The 21,808-nt window shown below is 45.6% G+C and overlaps 1 protein-coding gene across 1 annotated transcript in view; it reads left to right on the top strand.

Moving 5' to 3' along the window:
• The window catches only part of LOC147122283 (glycogen debranching enzyme-like), a 110,782-nt gene extending 94,098 nt beyond the window's left edge, over positions 1–16,684 (top strand). Inside the window, exons 28-34 of the mRNA XM_085983248.1 lie at positions 100–235; positions 4,948–5,060; positions 10,347–10,558; positions 10,842–10,939; positions 11,207–11,294; positions 11,386–11,519; positions 15,148–16,684. Coding sequence (XP_085839374.1) covers positions 100–235; positions 4,948–5,060; positions 10,347–10,558; positions 10,842–10,939; positions 11,207–11,294; positions 11,386–11,519; positions 15,148–15,265 — 899 coding nt within the window. The 3' untranslated portion in view covers positions 15,266–16,684. The remainder of the gene's footprint in view (positions 1–99; positions 236–4,947; positions 5,061–10,346; positions 10,559–10,841; positions 10,940–11,206; positions 11,295–11,385; positions 11,520–15,147) is intronic.
• The last annotated feature ends 5,124 nt before the right edge of the window (positions 16,685–21,808 follow it).

Here is a 21,808-nt window from a genome sequence, read left to right as displayed (position 1 = left end):
CCGGAAGAGCGTGTGCGCAGAACACTTCTATGCAGCTTCCGGTTCATTGGCAACAGCCGTGTCCTATATGTAACATGATTGGGTTTATTTTCCATGTAGGTTTCAATGTTGCTATAGGCGTGGACCTAGAGACAGGCTTTGTGTTTGGAGGACAGCGATACAACTGTGGCACCTGGATGGACAAAATGGGAGAAAGTGATATAGCTCAAAACAAAGGAGTTCCAGCTACACCAAGGTAAAAGTCTCAGTAAAATGAGATTAAAAATATTGAGCTTCAAATAATAGACCTAGATTTTTTTTTTTTTAATTGTTTCCAAAAACCATTTTTGTGACCCTACTAAAACAATATTGTAAATGTTAATAAAAATTTATTTTAGCTTTCCATTTCTTGAAACTCCGAATTTGGTACTAAAAACATTTTCGCAATAGTTAAGGCAAGAGTGACGATGTTGCTCTCCACAGAAATGTGTTCGAGGATGTTACTAGGCAAGAGCCAATCCACTGTGGGAGAAGGTCCCATGACCTGCATGACTCTCAAGTTGCCTAGGTCGACTCAATTAATTGCATTTGCTTTCCAACAGAGGCTGTTATAATAGATAAACATGTTGGGTAGGCACTTGATTCCAAACGCGAATTACTATGAAGGACAGAAGAACAAATATGAGTACTGCATCTTTCTCTAGTTTCTCTCCTATCTCCCCTCATGCCCTCTCTAAGCTCACCTTGTCCTTGAGACCCACCTCCTGCTCACTCGATCCTATTACCACTAAATTGCTGACTACCCAACTTCCCTTCATGGCCCCCATGCTAGCTGATACTGTAAACTGTTTCCTCCTTGGGCACTGTCTCCTTAGCTTTCAAATCAGCCATTCTCATCCCCCCCCCCCTCCCCCCAAAAAACCCACCCTTGACCCCTCTGTCCTTGCAAACTACTGCTCCTTCTCTAACCTTCCTTTCCTCATCAAAGTCCTTGACTTGTTGTCACCTTCCAAATGTGTATCCATCTTTCCCGCATCTCCATGAATCTCTCCAATCGAGTTTGCACCCCTTCCACAGCACTGAAACGGCCCTTAACAAAGTCATAAATTACATCCTCTGTGACTGTGGTGCACTATACCTCCTCATCCTTCTCAACCTGTCTACAGCCTGTATGATGGTTGACCACACCGTCCTCCTCGAATGCCTCCTCTGTCCAGATGAGAGGGACTGCCCTCATTTGGTTCCACTCTTACCTTTTCAGTCATAGCCGGAGAATCTCATGCAATGGCTTCTCTTCCTGCTTCTGCACCGTTACCTCAGGAGCCCCCCAAGGATCTATCTTTGGCCCCCTCCTCTTTTTCATCTACATGCTACTCCTCAAATACATCATTTAAAACACGTCAGATTCCACATGTGCCCAGCTCTACCTTGCCACCACCTTTTTCAAACACTCCACTGCCTTTGTGCTGTCAGACTACTTGTCTGGCATCCAGTTCTGAATGAGCTGACGTTTCCTCCAGTTTAACATTGGGAAGACTAAAGCCATTGGGGGAAAAATTGGGTTGCTTTGCGCCTCCCGTTAACACCCTAAGAGGGCGCTAACGGGGCGCAAAGCAACTAGCGCCTAGGCACGGTGCCGCCCACACCTCACGCGAAATTCAGCGGGAGGTTAGCGGCGGCGCTAACCGGTAGTGCCCCGCGGCGCTGCGCCACCGGGGATGATGTTGCCGCGCGCAGCACCCCGCTCGCGATCTTCGGGAGTGCCCCCTGACTTACTGCTGGATGCTATGCCTGACGCGGCCAGGGGGCCCAACCTGCAGCCGGGGAGGCGCTATTTAAAGGCGAGGTGCGGGGTGGCCATTTTTGTTGCTGGCCACCTGCCTACGTTCTGTCCCCGGCCTCCTGAATGTCGTCCCCCCCCACCCCCACCCCGCGGAGTGCCAGCTACGCTCCAAGAGCCCGGCACTTCTCTTGCGTGCCGGGCTCTTTTGCCGGCACTCCCGATCCCCGGGGGCCCAGCTGGGCCCTGGGTCGCGCCGCACAAGGCCCCTCCCCTTTAAGAAGGGGAGGAAGGCCTGCAATACCGCGGCGTGATGTGGCATTGCGGCACGTAAACCGCGATATTGACTCGCAACGCCCCAAGAGGGAAGTGCCCCGCTAGTTTTTCCGGGGTGCTAAAAGTAGCGCCCCAGCCAAGTTAGAGCCCCAAATGGGGCACTACTCAATTTTTAGCCCATTGTCTTTGTTCTCCACCACAAACTCCATTTCCTAGCCACCGATTCCATCCCACTCCACAGCCACTGTCTCAGACTGTTCGCAACCTCAGCATCCTACTTGACCCTGAGCTGAGCTTCTGACCCCATATCCTCTCCATCACCAAGACTACCTACTTCCACCTTAGTAATATCGCCAGTCTCCACCCTACCTTAGCCAATCTGCTGCTGTAACCCTCATTCATGCTTTTGTACCTCCAGATTCTATGGGCTGGATTTTCATTCAGGAGTCGGGTTGGAGGCGGGACTACAACTTTCGGGGTTGTAGTCCCGCCTCCATCGAGATGCGGAGAATCCACGCGATTTTAACTTGATTGACCTTGTTGAGCCTGCCCGGCGGGCTCAACAGGCCAATTAAGGGCCACCCGGCAACAGGTGACATCACAGACTGAAATTTCATCTGTCAAGACGTTTTGACAGATGAAATATCAGTGTTTCACAGCTGTTTGAAGCTGTCAAACACTGACAGTCTTACTTCTAACATGAGTCCTTCTCCACAGACTCAGTTAGAAATCTCTCCTGCACAGAAAGCTGCAGGCTGTCACTTTTGACAGATCGCAGCCGTTCTGCTTTCTGTGCCGGTGAGATGAGGGACTCCCCGAACCTAAAGGAAGGAAGGCTGAAAAGGTAAGAAAATGTATATAAAACTTATTTAATCACTTTAGACACACCAAACACACTTACTTACCTTTGCACTCATGCACACATCACTCACCTGAACACCGACATCTCGACCCCTCCAAGTCCTTCAACCCAACGGCCCGACGACTCCAACTTGGCGTGGTTTGGAGCTGTCGGGATTCCCACAGTTCAAGCTTAAAAATAGGGATTAGGCTAAAAACTGCCTGTTAACTACCTGGCAGTTAATTGGCACTAATCCCTTCCCGCCTCAGGGAGGCGGGTCCCAGTGCGGGGCGGGTGCCCACCTCCTTTGAAACTGGCATGGGGGCGGGATGGGGTCGGGACCCCCGATTTTGGGAATTTAACCCCCCGCACACCTCCAAACCCGACTCCACGGCACACTGAAAATCGAGCCCTATTATTCCAATACTCTCCTGGCCAGCCTCCGATCATCCACCCTCCATAAACTTAAGCTCATCAAAACTGCTGAACGTATTCTGACTAGCACCAAATCCCATTCACCCATCACGCCTATGCTCACTGACCTACACGGGTTCCTGATCCACCAACACCTCGATTAAAACATTTTCCTCCTCATGTTCAAATCCCTCCATGGTTTCACCCTCCCTATCTGTATAACCTCCTCCAGCCCTGCAACCCTCAGAACTGCATTCCTCCAACTCTAGCCACTTGTGCATCCTCTATTTCCTTCACCCCACAATTGCCGACTGTGCCTTCAGCCGTCTAGGCCCTAAGCTATGGAATCCCCGCCATAAACCTCTCTGCTTCTCCATCTCCCTCTCCTCCTTTAAGACCTTCCTTAAAACTCACCTCTGACCAAGCTTTTGAGCACAACATCTTTGGTTCCACATCCATTTTTATTTTATATTGTGCCTTTGAAAGGCTTTGGAACATTTTCTATGTTAGAGGTGCTGTTGAAGGCTGGGGCAAGGTCTCCTTCTAAAGGCCCTGACTATTGCTGGGATAGGGCACCATGCATCCCTCCTATATCTCACCGAGGTAGCCTGAGCCTAGACAGTGAGTGTTGAGCTAACCACCACATATGTTCGGGTTGCTGGGCAGTCATCAGAATGGGAGCCCTGGCTGATATTTTTTCCCTTTATAGCTCAACAGAATAAACTGTAGTTGATTAACAGAAAATTTTATGGCAGGTGCATTTTATGGGAGGGGTGGGATTTTGATTCTGTGCTGCCCGACCGGGTAGCCGAGCCCATCACAGTACAAATCAGAAATTCGAGCTCTCGCCATTCTGATTGGAAAAATGTGAATGATGCCTGCTGAAGTTCTGATATTTGTACTGCAGACAAGCGAGAGACCCCTGCTAACAGCAGAGACTCATGGAATTACCCCCTAAATCTGCATAATGGATGACTATCCTAGCAAAATATAACGTGAGCTAGCAACAGAAAAAATGCCCATAAAAGCTGCTGAATGGTTGGTTGTTAAAATCCAACTGATTTAGTAATGTTTTTCCGGGAAGGGAACCTGACCCCTCTACCCGATCTGGCCTATCCGTGACTCCAATCACACACTATATGCAGTTGATTCAAATGCCAAGGGCAACCAAGGGTGAGCAATAAATACTGCCTTGCCAGCATCCCAACAAAAAAAAATTAAAGGAAATAATTGAGAGGGTACCTTACTGAGGTATCTCACCCTTAGCTATCTTTATAACTTGCTTCAATCTCAACAGCCTCACCAAACTCTCTGTTCCATTGACTCCGGTCTCTTGTGCATCCTTGCGCAGCTGTGCTTTCAGCCACATTGGCCCCACACTCTGTAATTTCTTCCTCAAACCCTTCTGCCTCTCCACTTTTCACTGTTCCTTTAAAACTCACTTCTTTGACCAAACTTTTAATTATTCCTCATAATCCCTCCCAACTCCTTTTGGCTTGGAGTTTGTTTTTCCTTTATATCTCTGAAGTCTGGAACATTTTTCTATGTTAAAGGCACTATATAAATGCAAGTTGTTACATTCTCTCCAACAATCTTTTTCCTACAGGGAAATAGCCAATCTCTTAAAGTGACCATTTGAAATGTATTTACTTTTCAGAGATGGATCTGCAGTTGAAATTGTTGGCCTCAGTAAATCAGCTATTCGCTGGTTGATGGAGCTACACAAAAATTCTCTCTTCCCTTACAATGGAGTCAAGGCACATAAAGATGGTGAGAACGTTAATCTCTGCATAATTTTCCATGTTTCAATTGGACTACATCAACTGTGGCTGTTGGGTCAATTGAAATTTTCAAGACTGAGATCAGTAGATTTTTGCGAGGTAAAGAGTATCAAGGGATCTGGATCAAAGGCAGATAAATGGAGTTCGGATACAGATCAGTCATGATCTAATAGAATGACGGAACAGACTTGAGGGATTGAATGGCACACTGCTGTTACACTGTATGAGTCCTGTTCAATACCTGAAGTAGACATTTATTACATTCTCAAATATTTGCTGAATATCACTATCGGTTCCAGTCCTTGAAAGTTTAAATTAGTAGTATACTTGGCTGCAAATTAATGCTTTAAAATCAAGGGCCTAGAAATTGGGTTGGGGCGCCAAAGTGGCGCAAAAAGTCGCCTGAGCGCAGGATTTAGTGCAGCGATCGGAGTGATACCGATCGCCAGAAATTCAGTTTCGGTGCCCCTCGAGGGAGACGGGGCGAGGCTCGAGGCGCTCCACGCCCCTCTTAGGGCGCTGAAACTGATTATCGCAGCGCAACGTGCCGCAGCGCCACATGCTGCGGCGCGGCACGCTGCGGTACTGCAGGCCTTCCTCCCACTGTTAAGGGGGAGGTGCCTGCAACAGCGCGATCCCCGATCGCGAGTGCCGGCAAATGAGCCCGGCACCAAGGAGAAGTGCCGGGCTCTCGGGGAAACAGCCGGCAATGCCGTGGGAGGGGGGGGGGGGTGTGTGTTAGGAGGCCGGGGATGGAGGTGCTGGCAGGCGGCCGCCGAAAAAGCGGCCTCCCCGCACCTCCACCGTAACTTGCGCCGCTACCGGCACAGTAAGGCCCCGTGAACCGGGCGCGGGTAGCGAGCGGCGCAACTGCGGCATTCGCTACCAAATATCGCGAATGGGGCGCTGCGCACACCGATGACGTCATCGGTGGCGGCGCGGCGCAAATGCCTAACGCCACCATTAGCGCCCCTATTGAATATCGCCGGAGAAGCAGCCAGTGGCGCTACAGCCACTGACTGCCTCTTTAAGCGCTAACAGGTGGCGCTACTCACCCAATTTCTCCCCCATAGTATCATAGAATGATTCAGCACATGAGGCGGCTATTCGGCCCTTCATGCCTGTGCTTGCTCTTTGGTAGAGCTATCCAATTAATCCCACTCCTCTGTCCTTTGCCCATAGCTCTGTAATTTTTTTCCCTTCAGTGATTTATCCAATTTTCTTTTGCATGTTAATATTGAATCTGGTTCCACCATCCTTTCAGGCAGTGCATTCTAGATCACAACTCGCTGTGTTTTATATAAAAAAAAATTTAAAAAAATTCCTCATACCGCTTCTGGTTCTTTTGCCAATCACCTTAAATCTGTGTCGTCTCGTTACCGACCCTCCTCCTCCTTATTTACTTCATCGAAACCATTCATGAACGCCTTTATCAAATCTCATTTTAATCTTCTCTGCTCTAAGGAGAACAGCTCCAGTCTCTCCACATAACTGAAGTCCCTCATCCCTGGTAAATCTCTTCTGCCCCCTCTCTAAAGCCTTGACATCGTTCCTAAAGTGTGGTGCCCAGAATTGATCACAATACTCCAGCTGAGGCCTAACTAGTGTTTTATAAAGGTTGAGCATAACTTCCTGGCTATTGTACTCTATTCCTCAATTAATAAAGCCAAAGATCCCATATGCTTTTTTTAAACAGCCTTCTCACCTTGTCCTGTCATCTTCAAAGATTTGTGTACATACACCCCCAGGTCGCTCTGTTCCTGCACCCCCTTTAAAATTGTACCATTTAGTTCATATTGCCTCTCTTCATTCTTCCTACCAAAATGTATCACTTCTCTGCGTTAAATTTCATCTGCCATGTGTCTGCCCATTTCACCTGTCTGTCTATGTCCTCCTGAAGTCTGTTGTTATCCTTCTCATTGTTTACGACATTTAATGGGTTTCTTAGAAATTATGCCCTGTATGCCCAAGTCCAGGTCATTAATAGATATCAAAAAAGCAGTGGTCCTAACACCGACCCCTGGAGTACACCACTATATACCACCCTCTAGCCTGAAAACCAACCATTCACCACTACTCTGCTTTCTGTCCCTTAGCTAATTTTGTATCCACGCTGCCACTGTCCCTTTAATCCCATGGGCTTTATTTTTGCTAACTTCTATTATGTAGTACTTTATCAATCGCCTTTTGAAAATCCATATACACAACATCAATCACACTATCCTCATCAAACCTCTCCCATTACTTCATCAAAGAACTCAATCAAGGTAGTCAAACACAATTTGCCTTTAACAAAACCATGCTGGCTTTCATTTATTAGCCCATACTTTACCAAATGCCAATTAATTTTGTCCTGGATTATTGTCTCTAAGGGCTGGATTTTCTGAATGGGAAGCTTTTGGAGGCGGGACTGCTGCTTGCCGGTTTTCAATCCTGCCTCCAGCAGCTTCTGGCCAACCAGTGGGAATTTCCCCAGATTGACCCGGCGGGCTCAGCAGGCCAATGAGGGGGAAGTCAGTGACAGAGCACGTCAACGTATGACGTGTCATCTGTCAAGAACTTTTAAAAGAAGAAATGTCATCATTTGACAGCTCTGTGGAGCTGTCGAACACTGACATTCTGTGTAGTTTGATGAATCTGTGTGTTCAGGACGCATTAAACCTTTCTACTTTGCAGAAATCAGCTGGCTGTTGGATCGGAGGATGCAACAGCCAGTCTGATCTCTACAATGGAGATGTCGGGGACTCTGGGTCCACAGTGGTCAGAATCAGGGGAATTTATAATGGGGAACAAAGAAATGGCAGACCAATTTAATACATACTTTGGTTCTGTCTTCACAAAGGAGGACACAAATAACCTCCCAGAGATGTCGGGGAACATAGGGTCTAATGAGAGGGAGGAACTGAAATAAATCAATATTTGTAGGGAAATGGTGTTAGGGAAATTGACGGGATTGAAGGCCGATAAATCCCCAGGGCCTGATAATCTACATCCTAGGGTACTTAAAGAAGTGGCCCTAGAAATAGTAGATGCATTGCTGGTCATCTTCCAAAATTCGATAGACTCTGGAACAGTTCCCATGGATTGGTTCGTAGCTAATGTTACCCCACTATTCAAAAAAGGTGGTAGAGAGAAAACGGGGAATTATAGACCAGTAAACCTGACATCGGTAGTGGGGAAAATGCTAGAGTCCATTATAAAAGATGACATAGCAGAGCACTTGGAAAACAGTGACAGGATCGGATAAAGTCAACATGGATTTACAAAAGGTAAATCGTGCTTGACTAATCTACTGGAATTTTTTGAGGATGTAACGGGTAGAATAGATAAGGGAGAACCAGTGGATGTGGTGTATTTGGACTTTCAGAAGGCTTTCGATAAGGTCCCGCATAAGAGAATAGTGTGTAAAGTTAAGGCATATGGGATTGGGGCAAGGTACTGACTTGGATAAAGAACTGGTTGGCAGACAGGAAGCAAAGAGTTGGAATAATCGGCTCTTTTTCCGAGTGGCAGGCAGTGACTAGTGGGATACCGCAGGGATCGGTCCTAGGACCCCAGCTATTCACTATATATAAATGATCTAGACGAGGGAACTAGATGTACTATCTCCAAGTTTTCAGATGACACAAAGCTGGGTGGGCGTGTGTGCTGTGAGGAGGATGCCGAGAAACTCCAGTATGATTTGGACAGGTTGGGTGATTGGGCAGAAGCATGGCAGATGCAGTATAATTTGGATAAATGCGAGGTTATCCACCGAGGTTATCCACTTTGGTGGCAAAAACAGGAAGGCAGATTATTATCTGAACGGCAGTAGATTGGGAGAAGGGGAAATGCAGCGAGACCTGGGTGTCCTTATGCATCAGTCGCTGAAGGTAAGCATGCAGGTGCAGCAGGCGGTTAAGAAGGCAAATGGTATGTTGGCCTTTGTAGCGAGAGGGTTCGAGTACAGGAACAAGGTTGTCTTGCTGCAGTTGTACAGGGCCTTGGTGAGACCACATCTTGAATATTGTGTGCAGTTTTGGTCGCCTTATCTGAGGAAGGATGTTCTTGCCATGGAGGGAGTGCAGCGAAGATTTACCAGACTGATACCTGGGATGGCAGGAATGACGTATGAGGAGAGATTGGGTCGATTGGGCTTATACTCGCTGGAGTTTAGAAGAATGAGAGGGGATCTCATTGAAACTTATAAAATTCTAACAGGACTAGACAGACTAGATGCAGGAAGGATGTTCCCGATGGCGGGGGAGTCCAGAACCAGGGGTCACAGTCGAAGGATAAGGGGTAAGCCATTTAGGACAGAGATGAGGAGGAATTTTTTCACCCAGAGAGTGGTGAACCTGTGGTATTCTCTACCACAGAAGGCAGTTGAGGCCAATTCATTAAATATATTCAAGAAGGAGTTAGATATATTTCTTAAGGCTAAAGGGATCAAGGGATATGGGGAGAAGGCAGGGACAGGGTACTGAATTTGGATGATCAGCCATGATCTCATTGAATGACGGAACAGGCTCGAGGGGCCGAATGGCCTACTCCTGCTCCTATCTTCTATGTTTCTATGTTAACAGGCAGTTAATAGGCTTTAATCCCTTCCCGCATCCAAGGGGACGGGACCTGGGGCCAGACTGCTTCCCGCCTCCTGGCAGGAGGGCACGGAGGCGGGTTGGGGGTGGGTTTGTCACCCACCCCCAAATTCTGCAACTTTCCCAGCAGTCCCGCCTCCTCGGGGCTGAGAAAATCCAGCCCTAAATGTTTCCCCACCACCAACGTTGGGCTGACTGGCCTGTAGTTGCTGGATTTAACCCTCCCCCCTTTTTTAAACCGGGGTGTGTCCAGTGCTCCTCCTAGTACTTTTCTTGAGTGGGCCCATTCACAGTTTCTGTGGTGGAATGAATCATCTGCCTGTTATGGAACCCGCACAATTTACGTTTCTTTGAAACCTGTTCTGCCAGTTTTCGGCTCAGGCAGCAAAATTGAAAATGACTCCCTATTATCCACAATTATTTTAGTAGCCGGTTTTACCTTATGTTAGTCAAACCCAGTTAAACATTATAATCAACAGTTTGCAACAACTCGTGGGTGTCTGTGTAATACAGTTTTATTTCATAAGTGAAGTGACTAACATTTATGAGGTCAGTCTCATTGCTGGAAATTTAAAGTCATGTGATTCAAGCTTCATTACATTAAGGGGTTTATAAATTAAGTTTATAATTTTGATTTTAAATTATTTTTCTAAACCCGCGAAATTGGATGATGAAATCTATATTGTACTATATAGGAAAAGAACTACTGATTACATATGAGGAGTGGAACACAAAAATACAACAGAACTTTGAAAAGAACTTCTTTGTTTCGGATGATCCACTTGATCCCCATGAAAAGTCTCCCAACCTTGTCCACAAAAGGAACATTTATAAAGACAGTTATGGTGCTTCCAGCCCATGGTGTGACTATCAACTGAGGCCAAACTTCCCTATAGCTATGGTTGTGGTAAGTGATCAGATTTGTCAGAATAAATGTTTATTGTTTTTATTCTACAATTTAAAGAAATAAAGTTATCAGTAAAGATACCACAATTTAAATATTATTGGCTCTGAGACTGGCTAATATTTGAATTACATAAGTGATTACATCCTGAGCTTGGTGCCATTTACGCTGCCATTCCAATCGGCTGTGCAATCTCTGAGCTCGCCCCCTGGTATGAGGCATGCAAAATAACATGAATGCTTAAAGCTTTAATTACAGCAATAAAATCAATACCTTATGCTTTCAGGCTCCTGAGCTTTTCATGCCAGAAAAAGCATGGAAAGCTTTAAAAACTGTAGAGGAGAAGCTGCTTGGACCCCTGGGATTGAAAACTTTGGACCCAGAGTGAGTTAAATTATTGCTGATCCTAATATTCCCGGTTTCCGATAGAATAATCGTTGTTAATGAAGACAAACTACTGGTGGAATGTACAATAGTGATCTTTAACACTTCTGCATTTAAAAATGAACAAATGTACAGAACTCTTGATTCTAAGGTGTCTCTTTTGGTAGCCTGTTCGTGGGTCCCCATATTCTGTGTTTATCCACAGTAGACTCCTTTGCTAATGTATGCTAACAGAGTTCGTAATGTTTGTTTTCTCCTTTTGCCTAGTGACCAGGTTTACTGTGGTGTATATGATAACTCTTTTGACAATGGCAACTTCCACATATCTAGAGGCTTTAATTACCACCAAGGACCGGTAATTATTTGTACTATATTTCACCAAGTTTAGCTACAATGCTTTTTGTATATAATGTCACGATTATTGTATGTTGTATTTTTGGTTCTAGGAATGGCTGTGGCCTGTTGGATATTTCCTACGTGCAAAGTTGCACTTTTCAAAGGTGATGGGAGAGAAATTGTATGAAGACACTATATATTTAGTGAAGAATGTTCTTTCTCATCATTATGACTACTTGGAAAAGTAAGTCAATAATTTAAAGAACTAAAAAATAGCTAATTAATGCAGTTTCCTTTGCAGAATTTTTATTCTTAAACATTGTTCTAAAATCTAACTTCACATCAAATCACCACAGTAACTTGATTTGTGTCTAGCTTGTGTCTCAACATTTTTTTGGTATTAACTGAAGTAATGTTCTTGGTGAATGTCACTACATTTGAGAAAAAGATTGGTGAAGTCCCTTGCAGTCAGAATCAGGGGAATTTATAATGGGGAACAAAGAAATGGCAGACCAATTAAATACATACTTTGGTTCTGTCCTCACAAAGGAGGACACAAATAACCTCCCAGAGATGTCAGGGAACATAGGGTCTAATGAGAGGGAGGAACTGAATGAAATCAGTATTTGTAGGGAAATGGTGTTAGGGAAATTGACGGGATTGAAGGCCGATAAATCCCCAGGGCCTGATAATCTCCATCCTAGGGTACTTAAGGAAGTGGCCCTAGAAATAGTAGATGCATTGCTGGTCATCTTCCAAAATTCGATAGACTCTGGAACAGTTCCCATGGATTGGAAGGGTAGCTAATGTTACCCCACTGTTCAAAAAAGGTGGTGGAGAGGAAACGGGGAATTATAGACTGGTAAGCCTGACATCGGTAGTGGGGAAAATGCTAGAGTCCATTATAAAAGATGTAATAGCAGAGCACTTGGAAAACAGTGACAGGATCGGACAAAGTCAACATGGATTTACAAAAGGTAAATCGTGCTTGACTAATCTACTGGAATTTTTTGAGGATGTAACTGGTAGAATAGATAAGGGAGAACCAGTGGATGTGGTGTATTTGGACTTTCAGAAGGCTTTCGATAAGGTCCCGTATAAGAGATTAGCGTGTAAAGTTAAGGCACATGGGATTGGGGGCAAGGTATTGACTTGGATAGAGAACTGGTTGGCAGACAGGAAGCAAAGAGTTGGAATAAACGGGTCGTTTTCTGAGTGGAAGGCAGTGACTAGTGGGGTACCGCAGGGATCGGTCCTAGGACCCCAGCTAGTCACAATATAAATGATCTAGATGAGGGAACTAGATGTAATATCTCCAAGTTTGTAGATGACACAAAGCTGGGTGGGTGTGTGTGCTGTGAGGAGGATGCCGAGAAACTCCAGTATGATTTGGACAGGTTGGGTGATTGGGCAGATGCATGGCAGATGCAGTATAATGTGGATAAATGCGAGGTTATCCACTTTAGTGGCAAAAACAGGAAGGCAGATTATTATCTGAACGGCAATAGATTGGGAAAAGGGGAAGTGCAATGAGACCTGGGTGTCCTTGTGCACCAGTCGCTGAAGGTGCAGCAGGCGGTTAAGAAGGCAAATGGTATGTTGGCCTTCGTAGCGAGGGGGTTTGGGTACAGGAACAAGGATGTCTTGCTGCAGTTGTACAAGGCCTTGGTGAGACCACACCTTGAGTATTGTGTGCAGTTTTGGTCGCCTTATCTGAGGAAGGATGTTCTTTCCATGGAGGGAGTGCAGCGAAGATTTACCAGACTGATACCTGGGATGGCAGGAATGACGTATGAGGAGATATTGGGTCGATTGGGCTTATACTCGCTGGAGTTTAGAAGAATGAGAGGGGATCTCATTGAAACTTTTAACAGGACGAGACAGACTAGATGCAGGAACGATGTTCCCAATGGCGGGGGAGTCCAGAACCAGGGGTCACAGTCTAAAGATAAGGGGTAAGCCATTTAGGGCAGAGATGAGGAGGAATTTCTTCACCCAGAGAGTGGTGAACCTGTGGAACTCTCTACCACACAAGGCAGTTGAGGCCAATTCATTAAATATATTCAAGAAGGAGTTAGATATATTTCTTAAGGCTAAAGTGATCAAAGGATATGGGGAGAAGACAGGGTACTGAGTTTGGATGATCAGCCATGATCTCATTGAATGGCAGAGCAGGCTCAAGGGGGCGAATGGCCTACTCCTGTTCCTATCTTCTATGTTTCGGTTTCTTTATAATTCCAATCCAGATGGTGATTGTTATAGTAAAACACACATCAGTTGAATTTTTTTATTAACTCATCTATCTAAGATAGATGATCAGAATTTAAAAACTCGTGGTAGGTGCAAAGACACCCAGCAGAAAATTCACCTTTTTTTAAAAAAAAAAGCAAATCTTATTTGAGTTCATAAATAGAACCAGGAGTAGCTTTCAAATACAGGAAACTCGAAAAACGGCACCTAAAATATCCGGAATTCTCTATTAACTGACAAAATTCTCACTCCGAAAACAACACCTCAATAACCGGCATTGTTGCCGAGTCCGAGTGTCCCGCGGTGGCTGAGCTAGTCAGTGGGGGTAGTTCTCCAAACTGCCACTACTCGGCTTCTTGGCGCTGTCGGAACACCTCAATACCCCTGTAACAGGAGTCTGACTCTCCCACACTGCCAGTAGTCTCTTCTGATCCGCCATATTACAGGGGTACTGTGTGTCCCCCACGCTGCTGGTAGTCATTGCATTGCATTACCCTCAACTGGCAGTACTGTACTTAATCAAGCATCTTCCACCATCCATTTAACACAACATTCTGTAGGTGAGTACCCAATTACTGTATACTGCACATTTCTTGATTTTTTTAATTTTTCTGTTAAAAATAGCCTCAATAGATAACCCTCTCCGTCATCTGGAATTTTTGATCAACCGGCAACACGCCGGTCCCGTCGGTGCCGGATACCAAAGAGTTTCCTGTATGTGCTTTTCCAAGTCCGGTTACGGGTGTCGTCGAGCCCTGTTTAATGTTTTTTTAAAACACTATTGTAGAATGTTTCTTGTCTTTTTATCGATGTAGTGCATGGAAATTACCTCAAGTAAAACATCCAGATTGTACCTTGTGTACAGTGGCAACAGTCACTCGCTTAGGTGATCTGGGCCTCTACTTTATATGGAAATTGTACTTAGTAGCTGTCACAGTTTGCATAGTAGCAGGACCCAGGGCATTAACAGTGAAAACCACCATGACCAGATTTCCATGTTTTGTGTGTTCTCCTTCAGTCGCTTTGACGGCAGACCGAGTTAATACTGGGTGAGATGAAGTTTGGTTCAAATTGTAAGCAGCTTTAGTCTATAGTAGGTAAAGGACACAGTACGACTTCGCATATTGTTACAAAAATGGAAAAATACATGAGAGCTAAACCCCCTCGGTGGGTTGTCTAGCTCAATTTAAAAGCACAATCTCTATATTCTGTCCTACCACCCAGCATCACAGTTTAATCCCTTTGCAACCTTGTCATATTCTGAGTTTTAAAAGTCTCTCTCCCCAGCCCACAGAGATTAAGAGTTCAACACTAAGGTGCTCTGTTTTTCAGACACTCCCGAACTCGCATAGTAATTACAGTTTACCTACAACAACTACTACTTGCATTTATATAGCACCTCTAACCTAGTAATAACAGATTGATAACGCAGCATGGGGCTGTCTTCAGAAACTAACCATTTTTAGGCAAGCTTATGCTTAAAAAAAAGTCTTAACGTAGCTGACGTCCAAGTCCCTCTCATGGAAAAACAGTCAAAGAATATCAAACTGTGACAGCTACTAAGTAAAATGAATTGCAGTCTTTTTATTTACTATTTGGTGTTTTTTTTTTGTATTTTGCAGATCTTCCTGGAAAGGTCTTCCAGAGCTTACAAATGAAAATGGGGGGTACTGTCGATTTAGCTGTGAAACCCAGGCCTGGTCATTATCTACCACGCTAGAAGTTCTGTATGAACTTTGAAGTGCAGTGTTTTCCTGTTGCCAATTGCAGTACATCAGTTCAACTGAAGACGGTCCTTTAGCGTCCCTCCATAGTATTAAATACCATTTGCCATTTAACCGTACAGTTTTTGTGATACGATTTAAAAACATCAGATCACATCACTGGGACAGGATAAAGTTGTGGCCTAAAGTGTTATGTAATCTCTTGTCCCTTATTGTGCTAAGGTGATCAGCATAAAAGGAGCTTTTAAATTTGTGTTATAAAGTGATTGTGATATTAACTGATGTGATCTTATCTGCTTCTTGTCTGGCTGTTAGCAACGTTGCACTGATCTGAAACTTGCTTTACATACTTAACCAACAGTGTGTAGATCTGAATCTAGAGCATGAAGTTTGATTGGCTCATGACTGTTTACTTAAAAAGGATGCACTGTGCAAATCACAATTTGAGCCGCATTGTAGCTGTCACCATTATTGTGCGTGCCGGCCAAGATACATATAACCTGAATTAACACACATTATGGATTGGAAAATTAGAATTTTACAGCAATATTGAAGCACTTTCAAAAATATTTTGGAGGAGTAGCAATAGTGAGGTAATGCACAAGGAGCATTATCTTGCATACTACTGTGTACAAGCTTATTTTAAGCCCAATGGAATGAAAATGATTTTAAGTACTTGCATGAAATTTGCACATTTAGAATTGTACTATTAGCAATCTAATGTTTGTGTGTGTTTAATGGAGGGAGAGTGCAGACATGATATATTCAAAGATCTGATGGTACTGTTAGTCATAACATTACTGATTGTATTGAGATTGTCATAGAGTATAGGCACAGAACCATACAATATGCATGTATTTTTGTATCGGATTTAGGGGAAAAAAATCAAAAACACATTACTGCCTGTGGATTATCTGCAGCTAATTTCAGTAATTCTAAGAATTTCAGCAAATGAGATTGTAGAGTTGCCATCAGTTTTTGAAAGCTGCTGTAACAGTGTTCCATGCTGTTCATCTCTAAGTGCTGTTGTCAAAAACCAGGATTGACGGTTTCAATGTGTTACAACATGCAGACTCTAAGTTTGCCTTTTGGAATTAAGTACTTGTACTGGACCAGGCAATGGAGGACAGGCAAGCTGATTGAGGTATTTGAACTGTGATCTTGTCCTTCAATCAACTTTTCCCTCTTCACTCCTAAGTATAGTACATTATTCAGTCAAACCTTCCAAATATTGAAGAAACTAGCCATATTTTTGTTTAAAAAAGGTGCCACTTTTCACCTAGAATTATGGGGAAGGTTAAATATGAAATACAGCAGCAGTTTCTGTGGCTATTTTGTGTATTATAAGGAAGGGTGGCTACGAGCCAAACAGAATATGACATTATCTACAGATATGATTAAACAAATATTACTGCATTAAATCACTCAGACTATGCTCTTTGTGCCTGTGTGGTTTGTCATTCATGTGGAGTCCTTCAATGGTGTTTGTAAGTCTGAGTAATATGTTTTCTCAATTTATGCTTCATTATTTAGATTAAAAGTTTATAATTTTGCAATGCAATACTTATTGTCCAATGTCTGGAAACAGTACAGATTTACTAAAGAGGGGGTTATTGCATTTTGAATTCATTTTAATAACTCAAGTTTGATGAGATAAAAGCTTGCTACAATGTATTCTTGTCTACAGATATCCAACATAACAAAAACTTTGATCCGGCATTCGGTATTGGCTTATTTGCTGGTTATTTTTTAGTTACGAAATGTGTCTTGTCTAGAACTGCCATTGTAACTGTAAAATAAAAGTTAATGGGAACACTGATCATATTGCTGGTAAGCTGTTTCGTGGACAGTACTACGTTGCCCAAGGTACTAAATGCTTCATCTATTACTTCTGGCATGCTCTGGAACAATCCAACATATCATCATAATCTGCACAGAGGTATACTGTGACTATTCACCTTGTTTCTATCTTGTCTTCAATTTATATTTCAAGTGGGATGTGGATTAGGATTAGTATTACATGCAGCATATACCAAAAATTCTGATTACTCTGCTTGCCCATTTACCATGGGCATCCTACATTTTGTACAAAATTTGAAACATCGATATGAATATTCCTCGAAACTTTTATCATCCAATTTTAAACTACAATATTTTGATTCAGACTTCAGGCCCCCCAGCTTGTAAATCTCTTCTCTGATGTAACGGATGTGAGAGTAGAGCAATTGGGAAATAGCAACTGCAACATAGGTTCAACGTGAAAACAGAAAAGTATAAAAATAGTCCAAGATAGTGATGCTAGAAAAACTCAACGTTGAGTTCGATAAAAAGGGATTTGACCCAAATTAACTGGGAAGAAGCATTAACAAACAGGACAACTGATCAACTGTAGAGAATTTTCAAATGCGAGAGTGTAAAATTTATGTATTCCCATGAGGGAAAGGGGGGAGAGGTTTGAGTTTTATGGACAGATGGAGAGATTAAAACCTAAGATTTAATTTAGAAGGGAGACATATAAAACTACATAGAATATACAGCACAGAAACAGGCCATTCGACTCAACCAGTCCATGTTGGTGTTTATGCTCCACCCGAGTCTTCTCCCATCCTTCCTTATCTAACTCTATCAGCATAACCCTCTATTCCCTTCTCCCTCATATACTTATCTAGCCTCCCCTTAAATGCATCTATGCTGTTCGCCTCAACAACTCCCTATGGTAGCGAGTTCCACATTCTCACCACTCTCTGGGTAAAGAAATTTCTTCTGAATTCCCTATTTGATTTCTTGGTGACTATCTTATATTGATGGCCTCTAGTTTTGCTCTTCCCCACAGTGAAAACAGTCTGTGTCTACTTTCTCAAAACCTTTCATAGTTTTAAAGACCTCTCTTAGGTCACCCTTCAACCTCCTCTTTTCAAGAAAAAAAGAGACCCAACCTGTTGATCCTTTCCTGATCCTTGTAAATCTTTTTTTGCACCTTCAGCAGTGTCTCTATATACTTTTTATAATATGGCGACCAGAACTGTACACAGTACTCCCAGTGTGGTCTAACCAAGGTCCAATACAAGTTAATCACTAGGTCCTAAGCACCTGGTCCAAAGTGAATTGGTTTGTGAAGATCAGAGGAAATTATTAAATTTAAAGGCTCCCTACAGGGGTAAATCTAAGCTGGTTTTCAAAATAAACTTTTACTTGTGTGGGCTCTTCGTGGAGTCCTAAATTTACCTGAGACAAAGACCTGAAAATTCCATATTAATATTCCACTTCTTGTTGACTACAAACAATAGCTAGCTGGCACGATCACTGGAGAAAGTATAGGTACCCATACAAATACTACCTGTGGACAAAGCGTATCTGTAACAATGTCTCTGATAATTATTACATTTACCTGTTGTGGTAAACCACTGTTATACCTGCCTGTGGGTGTGTTTGTATTCCACTGTGTACATGTCTGTACATGCCTCGGCTGACTCCTCCCACGAGTCCAGGTATAAAGGTGACTGCTCCACAGTCCCTCTGTATTCTGGACTGGTCGACCACGCGAGGCACACATTCATTCTCTTGTTAATAAAAGCCTGTTAGTTACTCGCTTAACCTCAGTCTTTTGAGTAATTGATAGCGCATCAATTTTATTAACAAGATTTTTTTATAATGGAGAAGATCCTCACACCAGCATGCCTGGACTTAGACCATCGGGAGGCGGACGCATCCACCAAGTTTGCTCACTGGCTTAAGTGCTTTGAAAAATTCCTGATCGCCTCTGCTGCAACGGTCAAATCGGATGAGGACAAACTGGATGTCCTGATCTCCAAAGTGAACCACCGAGCGTACTCGGTCATCCAGGACGCGACCTCGTACACGGCTGCTCTCAAGCTCCTCAAGGACCAGTACACGCGCCCAGTGAACGAGGTGTACGCCAGGCACCTCCTGGGAAGTCGTAAACAACAACCTGGGGAATCGACCGAGGAATACCTTCAGGCACTGTCTGTGCTTGGCCGGGCCTGTGGTTGTAAGGATGTAAAGGCCGCCGTGTACATAGAGGAACTTATCCGGGACGCTTTTGTGGCGGGCCACAGGTCCAATGACACCCGACAGCGACTGTTGGAGCAGAGTGACCTCGACCTCAACAAGGCCTCTGAACTCGCACTATCATTGGACGCAGCCTACCGGGGCATGGATGCCTACTCCTCTGCACCGTGGACGCCGCGGAGAACGACAGCCTGGGACACGGTAGGACCGTCTCGTAGCGCCGTGCCACCCCAGCCACATCCCAGCAACGGCCCAACTACCGCAGCAGTGTCCCAAGGCCAGAAATGCTACTTCTGTGGCCAGGCCAAACGCCCCAGAGCGCGCTGCCCAGCGAAAAATGCGATCTGCTCGGGCTGCGGGAAGAAGGGACACTACGCCAGCGTCTGCAGGGCCAAAGCCACCCCGAACCTCAGCAGCGCCGCGTGCGGGCCGCCATCTTGGGCCTCCCCAGCCATGTGCGAACCACCGAAACAGCAGCCATTTTGGATGCCTCCAGCCACATGGGGATCATGGACGCCGCCGGCCCCCAACACCGCCTCATCTGATACCCGCAGCGACACACCGACCCCTACGCTGGCCTCCGTTACGCTGGACCAAGCGAGACCGCACCAACTGGCCCGGTCCACAATGGACATTAAGGTAAATGGTCACGAAACAACCTGTCTTTTTGACTCTGGGAGCACGGAGAGCTTCATCCACCCCGACACGGTGCAGCGTTGCTCTCTCCCAGTCCTGCCTGCGCACCAGCGGATTTCTATGGCCTCCGAGTCCCAGTCGGCGGACATTGGCGGCTACTGCGTGGTGACACTCTTAGTAGACGGGACTGTGTACGATAATTTTAAACTTCTGGTCCTGCCCCACCTCTGCGCTGCCGTTCTACTGGGGTTAGATTTTCAGTGCCACCTTAAAAGTGTTACGATGGCGTACGGCGGACCCCTCCCCCCACTCACAGTTCGCAGCCAGCAGCTTCCAAATTGCCCGCCGTGAACCAGCTGCAACCTCTCCACACTCAGAGTCACCCCCCCCCCCCCAACTGTTTGCTAACCTCACCCCCGACTGTAAGCCCATCGCCACAAAGAGCAGGCGATACAGTGCCGGGGACAGGGTTTTCATTAAAACTGAAGTGGAGCGGCTCCTGAAGGAGGGGATTATTGAGGGCAGCACCAGCCCCTGGCGAGCCCAGGTTGTGGTCGTTAAGACCGGCGAGAAGCAGCGCCTGGTCATCGACTACAGCCAGACTATAAATCGCTACACCCTGCTGGACGCTTACCCACTCCCCCGCATAGCTGATATGGTCAACCAGATCGCGCAGTTCCGCGTCTTCTCGACCATTGACCTGAAATCAGCGTACCACCAGCTCCCTATCCGCCCTGAGGACCGCCAGTATACTGCCTTTGAGGCAAACGGCCGCCTCTACCACTTCCTTAGGGTTCCCTTTGGCGTCACCAACGGGGTCTCCGCCTTCCAAAGGGAGATGGACCGGATGGTCGATCAAAATGCGTTGCAGGCCACTTTCCCATATCTGGACAATGTGACCATCTGCGGCCATGACTTGCAGGACCATGACGCAAACCTCGAAAAATTCCTCTGCACCGCCCAACTCCTGAACCTGACGTATAACAAGGAGAAGTGCATATTCCGCACAACCCGCCTCGCCATCCTTGGTTGTGTTGTGGAACACGGAGTCATCGGTCCCGACCCCGACCGGATGCGTCCCCTTATGGAACTCCCACTGCCTCAAGGCCCTGAAGAGGTGCCTAGGGTTTTTCTCCTATTACGCCCAGTGGGTCCCCTACTATGCGGACAAGGCCCGTCCGCTGATCAAGTCCACCTCTTTTCCCTTGACGGCAGAGGCCCGCTTAGCCTTCCACCGTATCAAGGAAGACATTGCCAAAGCCACCATGCACGCAGTGGACGAATCCATCCCCTTCCAGGTGGAAAGCGACGCGTCCGACTTTGCCCCGGCCGCTACCCTTAATCAGGCGGGGAGACCCGTGGCCTTCTTTTCACGAACCCTCCAGGGCCCGGAGACCAGACACTCCGCTGTTGAGAAGGAGGCCCAGGCTATTGTGGAGGCTGTGCGTCATTGGAGGCACTACCTGGCCGGAAAGCGATTTACCCTGCTCACTGACCAGCGTTCAGTTGCTTTTATGTTTAACAACAAGCAGAGGGGCAAAATCAAAAACGACAAGATCTTGAGGTGGAGAATCGAACTTTCCACCTACAATTACGAGATCTTGTACCGGCCCGGGAAGCTCAATGAACCCCCGGATGCTCTATTGCGTGGCACCTGCGCCAGCGCGCAGATCGATAGACTGCGGACCCTCCACAATGACCTCTGCCACCCGGGGGTCACCAGGTTCTTCCACTTCATCAAGGCCCGCAACCTGCCTTACTCCATTGAGGAGGTCAGGACCATGACCAGGAACTGCCAAGTCTGCGCTGAGTGCAAACCGCACCTTTATAGACCAAGCAGGGCTCACCTGATAAAAGCCACTCGCCCCTTCGAGCGCCTGAGCGTTGATTTTAA

Source organism: Somniosus microcephalus, chromosome 3 (assembly GCF_052327205.1).
Source record: "Somniosus microcephalus isolate GS21.2 chromosome 3, FLI_Smic_1.0, whole genome shotgun sequence".
NCBI lineage: Eukaryota > Metazoa > Chordata > Chondrichthyes > Squaliformes > Somniosidae > Somniosus > Somniosus microcephalus.
The sequence above is the reverse complement of the archived record's forward strand: the minus strand, read 5'-3'. Positions and strand labels throughout refer to the sequence as shown.